The 8,255-nt window shown below is 43.3% G+C and overlaps 1 protein-coding gene across 2 annotated transcripts; it reads left to right on the forward strand.

Moving 5' to 3' along the window:
- The first annotated feature begins 16 nt into the window (after positions 1–16).
- On the forward strand, positions 17–8,231 carry slc25a1b (slc25a1 solute carrier family 25 member 1b). 2 transcript variants are annotated; one of them, XM_054756255.1, is made up of 10 exons: positions 17–506; positions 1,282–1,442; positions 2,299–2,406; positions 2,503–2,602; positions 4,531–4,669; positions 4,768–4,852; positions 5,798–5,902; positions 6,017–6,132; positions 6,204–6,277; positions 7,338–8,231. In XM_054756255.1, the coding sequence occupies exons 2-10, from the start codon at positions 1,316–1,318 to the stop codon at positions 7,450–7,452; spliced, it is 969 nt and encodes a 322-aa protein (XP_054612230.1). In that variant the 5' UTR covers positions 17–506; positions 1,282–1,315; the 3' UTR covers positions 7,453–8,231. The 2 variants fall into 2 exon arrangements, with proteins under 2 accessions (XP_054612230.1, XP_054612232.1); XM_054756257.1 differs by lacking the exon at positions 1,282–1,442 and having other exon boundaries at positions 32–506.
- The last annotated feature ends 24 nt before the right edge of the window (positions 8,232–8,255 follow it).

The raw sequence follows: 8,255 nt of genomic DNA on the forward strand, positions 1-8,255 counted from the left end.
CTTAAAGTGCATTTTTGCACAAGTTTACTTTACTTTTAAGTACAATTGTTAGGTTCCACATAAACTACTGTACAGGTTGCTGAGCTGGCCCTCCTTAAATATTTGTGTAAACGTTTTGAAAGGGGTGAGGGATGGTGTGAGGGTGCCACGCCACGCCCCGCCCCGCCCCGCAAGAACCCGACTCGACGTTATCAGCCTGCAAGCACTGCCGAGCCAACTTTTGACTGTCAAAAGTCCACAACGAGAGCGATACAAGTCCAATGGTCAGGACCGCCTGCAAGTCCGGACGTCACAGTGTGGACCTCGCCTGGTGCACAAAGCTGCGGGACCGCATGAAGCTTCATCCAACTCCTGCGTACTGAGCACAGCAGCGAGGCCGGGGGGAACCGCAGTCATGTCAGGACAGTCGAGCTTTGTCAACCCGTTCCACAGGACCCACAGCCTGGCTGCAGCCGCCCCTGCAGGCAAAGCTAAACTGACGCACCCCGGCAAGGCCATCCTGGCAGGTAACAAAACTTCTGTGTGAACTCTGTTTGACTACCAGACTCTTTGTATGGCGCTCCAAATGTTCACGAAAGCAAACTTAAGCGCAGATCATCAAAAGCTTCACGCAAAGAGAAACAGAAGTGACTATTTATGGAGATTGGCTCAGTCAGTTAAATACGTTTTAAAATACAGATGTGTGTAGCATTATTCATCTTGCATGTGTGTGACCAAGGCCAATGATGTCATGTCATTAAATTGCCATTTAAAAAAACAAATGTTTGTCCTCCTCCAGTCCACGAGATGGCGCTGACAGACAATGATACATCCGTGAAGGCACCCACTTCGTACATTCTTCATATCATCTTCATTCTTTTGCTTCTTGTTCTACAGCCACAAGCATCAGCACGGATTAAATTGTATATTTGTATTTTTAAAACCATACCTTAGTCATACCCTGTTTTTTGTATTATTATCTTGTACACGTGTAAACATTAGCACTCTTGGCTCAGTCATTACTACAATGTCATTATGGCGTCACACACGCGCACAAACAGTCCAAAAGTTCGTAGCCTACTCGTTTCATCTGTGGTCTCCATGACCTTTGCGCTGTGTGCTTAGAGGCCCCTAACGTCTGTCAAACACACACACACACACACACACACAGTAAATGTTTGAGCAGCAGCAGGTTTCCTAAGTGGAATACAGCGGCATTTGTTTAATGGTGTCATAGTAGAATTGTCACGTGTGTAAAACGTCCACATGGGACGTGGTAAAATGCTTCTTGTGTCTTCTCAGCTGTGTGTGGTGTGGACCAGGATGCAGGTCACTGATGTTCAGGTGTGTCCTCTCTCTCCAAATCCCAAGTGTGGAGTGGAGTTGTGGGATGGACGCATGCACGAGCGTCTTGAGTTTGCATGAGCGAGTGTCATCAAACGTGTTGACTGTCTCAGCATGGGGTAATAATATATTACATTAACACACCGACATCATCATGTCCTTTTAAGTTGAACTTTAACGAACTTGACAACATTGTTCACTGTCAAAGACCCACACCCACCCCTTCCCCAGTTGAATGGGGCCAGGGGGCGTGTCTTCAGGCCACCATGCGGCCATCTGCTGAACCAATCAGCTGCAGGGCAGCTTGTCGCTGCTCAACTGAAGCGGAGGGGTTTAAGGTGGTACTGGGTGAGGCGAGGGATCGAGTTCAGAGGATGATGTTGACTTAAAAAAAACAACAAAAAAACCCCCCACCTCCTCTACCTAAATGCATAGGGACTCATAATCAAATGTTTGATTTTGCCTTTATTTTTCATGCTCACTGAACACTTCACGAGATACACGTGCAGAGAGAACGCGATTGTCGCTTGCACTGCATCGCACTCACAACTGTTTGTAATGTTGTGACCCTGTCGTTTTTGGGTCTCGTGAGTCCAGGAGTGTCCAAACTTTTACTAGTGCGGGCCACCTTGAAACATTCGATGCTGAAAGCAATCCACAGTAGGTCAATATACAGTGTTTCCCACCACAAAGACATTTGGGGAGCTGCCCGTTTGCATCATTATTTATATATATATATATATATATATATATATATATTCAAGAGAGACAATAAAACTCTCTTGAATATATATATTAGTAATTAATTAGATTTTTACAATATGCCGGGAGCCGGTAAAAAATGAAAATGGACCCTGGGCCGCACTTTGGACACCCCTGCATTAGACTTTGGAGGTGTACCTAATGAAGTTATGACAAGCTGCTTGATAATTCTTCCTTCTCCCTGTGAAGTGTTTGTTGTGTTTGATGTTTCAGGCGGGATCGCAGGCGGCATCGAGATCTGCATCACCTTCCCCACAGAGTATGTGAAAACACAACTGCAGCTGGACGAGAAGGCCAACCCCCCCAAGTACAAAGGCATCGGTCAGCTGTTCACTTGCTTTTTTTCCCCCCCAAAGCAAATCTTTATGTGTATGTTTCCTCATCTGAAGCTCTGCATGCTTTTTGCCGGTTCCTTAGCTGACTGCGTGAAGCAGACGGTCCACAGTCATGGCGTGAGAGGTCTTTATCGAGGACTCAGCTCGCTGCTCTACGGCTCCATTCCCAAAGCTGCCGTCAGGTACTAGCCTCTCTGCACATCAACCAAAAGCCAACGATATCAAATAGAGGAAAAATATCAACTTTTGGGGCAAAGCTGGAGTTTACAGCGGATCCCCGTATAGTCGCAATTCTGCATTCACAACCGCGCAAATTCCCTTGATTTTTTTAAAAATCCAAACAATGTTTTGATTGTGGGATAACCCACCCATTTGTGTTTTTCTCTCCAAAAATAGGCATGTTTTGTGCAGAAAACACATCTCACTAATCTGAAATTGTTATAATTTTTAAACACAATTTTTAAAAACTTCATTCAGCAGAATCGACCACGCGTTGGTGACTGGGTCTCTATGAAGAGTGGATAGTGGTTCTTTTAGAGTTTGCACACTACAGGCAGATTCCAGGCAGGAATCATATTTATTATGTGTGTGGGTGGCTTATTTGGTCATAGCACGCGCACAGAACGATGAACAACTCTGTATCAATCTCCTTTCTACCTTCTATTAAGTGCTGTGCATCTAGTGCTGATGAGGTGTTCAAGTGCTGGAGTGTTAGACGAGTAGGCTTTCAGGTTGCCCGTGTCTGCGTTTATCTGTTCTAAGCCATCTAATCGCAAGGATCTACTGTATTCCGTTTTTTTACCGCCTAACTGCCAATAAATATAAATGCTGATTTGCCATGTTTGGTTAGCATTAGCTGACGTGAGTGCGACTCAAAATCATTGAAGCAGGGGTGTCTACAGTGCAGCCCGGGGGGGCCATTTGTAGCTCCTGGTTGTTTTTTTATTGGCTCACGACACACTAAAATAATTCTAAATATTATGAAAAGAAAAACTTACGATGATTACCGTAGTAAAGGAAAATGTTGAAATATTTGGAAAATAAAATTAAAAAAGCTAAAAGGGGGGGGGGGGGCAAAGCGTGAAGTTGATATTAATACAGCAGTCCCTCGTTTATCGTGGGGGTTAGGTTCTAAAAATAAAAGTTGACCACTTTGTGGATTTCACCTGTTTTTTTACAACTATTATACTGTATATGTTTTGAGGCTGTAAAACCCCTCACGATACACTTCATACACATTCCTCAGACAGCCATTAACATTTTCTTACATTTCTCTCTTGTTTAAAGACTCTCAAAGCTCAAACCTTTGTTTGAATTTTAATGATCAACCTACGAGGAAAAAAAAGATTGACTCACGCGTATTTCACTGCTGACCGTGCCTCTTTGTCCTGGCGCCACACCGCTGTAGCGCTTTTGCATCCTTGTTAAAATGTATTGTTGCTGTCGTCCTGTAACGAACCTAAGATTAATTTATTCCGTAATGGCGCCCTACAGCCGCGTAACTTCTACCCTCCATCAGCGTGTCCAGAAGTCCAACTTTTTGTGTGATGGTTAGCATCTTCCTCTGTCTTTTGGGTGCGACTGCAGGTGCCTTTGTTGGTGCAGACAGTTTCATCGACATTGTGGATTTTGTCGGGGAGAAAACTTGCAAACATACGGCACCTCAGAGCCACACTGCTAGCCAGCGAACACAACGGCACGGAGGAGTTTGATTAACAATGGTCTACGGTCCCTTAGCCAATCAGAACGCAAAACACAATGGCCAGGTTCTCCCTTAGCCGATAAGGACGCAGCACACAATGCTGTAAAAAAAAAACAGCATACGGTACAAAATTGCACAAAAAAAAGCCTGTGAAACAGCGAGGCTGCGAAAGGTGAACCGCGATGTAGTGAGGGACGACTGTAATACACTTTTTCACCGATATCACAAGGCGGAGATGCAGTTTTTTCTTGAAATGTGTATAACTTCTTAGCATATCTACATGTGTTGCTTTAGAAAATACCAAAAAGTGTTTTTTCACTATGGCTCTCGCTGGAAGAACGCTTGGACACCCCTGAATTGAAGTATCGTCAGACAAGTTTTCTCTCTTCTTCCTTCTTTGAAAAACAGATTTGGAGTGTTTGAGTTCCTGAGCAACAAGATGCGCGACGAGAGCGGGAAGCTGGACAGCAAGCGCGGATTCTTGTGCGGCCTCGGCGCCGGCGTGGCCGAGGCCGTGGTGGTCGTGTGTCCTATGGAGACGGTCAAGGTCAGAAGCGCCGTAGCGGCCTTTTATCAACACCACCATCACATCTTCTGTCTTCTTTGCTCTGCCAGTTTTGGACACACGCATGTTGTCGTTTTTAGGTCAAATTCATCCATGATCAGACGTCAGCAAACCCCAAGTACAGAGGATTCTTCCATGGCGTGCGGGAGATCATCAGATCTGAAGGTGTGGCACACAGATCTACTTCAGGGGTGTCGCGTTAACCTTTTCAGTTAAATTTGAATTTATTAAACATGCATAATCATAAATATTTCTGCAACTAAATTGCCCTTGTCAGGGCTTTAACATGTTTTTTTATATATGGTGCAATTATTATTATTCAGATTTTCATATATTTAATTATTATTCTTTATAAATATTTTTTTACTACATTTTTGCAATACAATTCTGACAAAAAATTGGCATATTTTAGGCATACCTGTCCACATTTACATTTGAAAATGAGGTAAATTCTGTTTTTTCACCAGCACAAATGATAAAATGGGGAAAAAATACGGGAAACTATTAAAACAGGAAGATGCCTTGTTTAATTTTGTCAGTCGAATATGCTAAAAGATGAACTGCGCGGGTCACAAGTGGCCTCTGGGCCTCACTTTGGACACCCCTGATCTACTTGAATCGTAAACGTTAGCTTATTCCTTGAAAGTCCTGTTCGGATTGAAATATTTTCCACTCTGTTCTGGATGGGTACTGCCACATGTATGTATCTATCTAGGCACCCTGTTCTAGTTTCTAGTTTCGCTGTAAGTCAGCCTTATGTCTCCTGGCTGGGACGCCAGGAGACATTGGTTGAAACCAGATCTGACCAATACACCAGCAAAACAGTTACGCGAGGTTTCCTGATCATTGGGACTGCCTCCACAGCAGGCATATGTGGAGGAGGAACTCGGATTCACTTTAGAGACTGCTTGGACCTTGCTAGACCTTGGCTGGGGGGCTGACGGTTCTCTCCAGTGCTGGCATTGCAATTGTTTGTATCTACTCCTTTTTAATATAACATTGTAAATGTTTAGCATTATTTCACAGCTGGTAGAAGATAAGAATCTGCTAAAAGGGCAGCTCCTAACAGTCCTCTCCTGAAAGTCTGATAAAGATGAACAATGCGTGCAGGACTCAGAGGGACCTATCAGGGTCTGACGGCCACCGTGTTGAAGCAAGGATCCAACCAGGCCATCCGCTTTTACGTGATGACCTCGCTCAGGAACTGGTACAAAGGTAACCGCATGATTATGTACAGTAGTGGAGCTTTTCTATTGGATCTCAGCAGTGCCTAATATTATGGGAGTGTACGGTAGAGGTCATTTGAAACGGTGACTTTCGTGCACCAAGGTGACGACCCAAACAAAGCCATTAACCCTTTGATAACGGGGCTGTTTGGAGCTGTGGCCGGCGCTACCAGCGTGTTTGGGAACACTCCGCTGGACGTCATCAAAACCAGAATGCAGGTCAGTTAATCACTTGAAGCATTCCAAATATGAATAATGATGTAGTCGACACCTTTTGTGTGATGCAACAGGGTCTGGAAGCACACAAGTACAAAAGCACATTGGACTGCGCCGTCAAGATCATGAAGCACGAGGGTCCCATGGCGTAAGAACTCTGACTCATTTACTACGTTTTGCATTATTTTACTTGCATCAAACTGCTTTCTATTGAGGATTTGAAGTTGACAAACGTGTCTACAGCTTGATGAGCACTGTGGGATACCTCAGGGTACCACCCTAGAACCACCTGTCTTCTCTTTATTGTTTATTGTAATGAACTTTACCATGCAAATACAAAGACTATTAGTTTGTAGGCTTTTCTGTGCATTCATTTCATAAACACATTTGCATTGGGACTCTCTGTGTGGCTACACATGTTAACACACCTCATACGCACCTGCGTCTGCTCAACTTAGCCACCAGTTTAGAGAGTAATCAGACCCCTTAAGATTTTCTTAAAAAATAATAATAATAGTTTGCGACAAATATCTGTCTTCTATTTAGTGGATTTATTAAGCTGTGGCAGCGTCACTTTTCATATTCTGACCTGAAAGCATGTACATTATTTCATAAATCAGCACTGTTATGTGGTTGAATACAGATGATTTGTGAAAAACATCTGCATATTTAAGCAAATTGTATGTACTTTTTGCCTAAAGTAAGCATTGTCAAGTATAAAAATGACTACATGAACTAAAATACAAATATAAAGCATTCAGAAGATGCATTCAAAGACGTTGCGGGGTATATTGGGGTAATAAGAGTGGAAAGGTGACTATAGGGGTGTTATTTTATGTTTAGAGGGCTGCGATAATGTTAAAAAGCCTATTTAGAAGGCCGTAAACAGGTTTTCTATGCACTCCAAAAATATTGCTCTTCTCAATGAGCAGCAGGTGCTGCTGTGGGCCCCATTCCCCATCTCAACTCTTTGTGAAATTTAAAAAAACAACAAAAAGAGGCGACGCTTTTCATCCCCCACAGTGTTATTCTTCTCGCCTACGATTGCATGCAACTACGTCATGGCCAGTTATGCAAATTAGCGCCACCACCTGTAGACTGCAGTCCTGTGGGAAACACTGCTTGCTAAGCAGGAGAACAATGTTTTAGTCAAAGTGGGACTTGAAAGCCAATCAGATGACATTTCTCACTGCCTTTGTGTCATCCAGGTTCTACAAAGGTACCGTGCCCCGTCTGGGTCGGGTGTGCATGGACGTGGCCATCGTCTTCATCATCTACGAGGAGGTGGTCAAGGTCCTCAACATGGTCTGGAAGACGGACTGAAATTCGCCGCCCGCATTCTGCACAGGGGAGACGAGTCTGGACAGGCGGTGGGCTCTCTCCCTTGAGTTCCAAACTGGATTGCTCGTGATTTTATTTAAGCTCCATCAAGCAGAAGCACTATGTTTTTTTCCATGAAAGGGGCTCACGCGAGACTAGGGTGTGGAATTCTGCAAGGAAGGGAAGCAATCTTCTTAACGTGTTCTAGAAAAATAACTGATTCAATCATGACAACAAAATACTTGAAGATGAGGATGAAAATGTTTTACAGCCTTTACTTATCACTTATGCAATTCTAACTTCGCTTTTACCTTAATGATACGCTGCCACGGTACTCCAACTTATTGAAATAGCTGTTTTTATGCTACCCATTTTATGCTGAAATATGCTAAACCTCAAGACAAATGCTATAAAAAGTGCCTACGTATGTTATGAGTGGGTTTTTTGGGTTAAAGAATAATGTTCTTTAAAGGATTACTTTAAAAATATATATTCCATTAACAGTGCCTTCCATGTCATTCCACAAAAGACGATGCTTTGACATAGATTTTATATCAGATGAACTATATAATTTCTTCTCTGAAGACTGTATGCAATGTGCCATGCCAGAGGGTGAAATATGCAGCTTGTGATGACATGCAAGATGTTCAGTGTTTACTTGATGCTCTCAGCACCACCGTGCACGTGTAAATTCATTTATGTCATAACAGATTTTATTTTCCCTCCTGTGCCTTCAGGGTAACCGATTTTAATGTGAAAGTAAACATCAATGTGACTGGAAACCTCGTTTGTGTGTGTGATCTTTG

Source organism: Dunckerocampus dactyliophorus, chromosome 17 (assembly GCF_027744805.1).
Source record: "Dunckerocampus dactyliophorus isolate RoL2022-P2 chromosome 17, RoL_Ddac_1.1, whole genome shotgun sequence".
In the NCBI taxonomy this organism is placed as follows: domain Eukaryota; kingdom Metazoa; phylum Chordata; class Actinopteri; order Syngnathiformes; family Syngnathidae; genus Dunckerocampus; species Dunckerocampus dactyliophorus.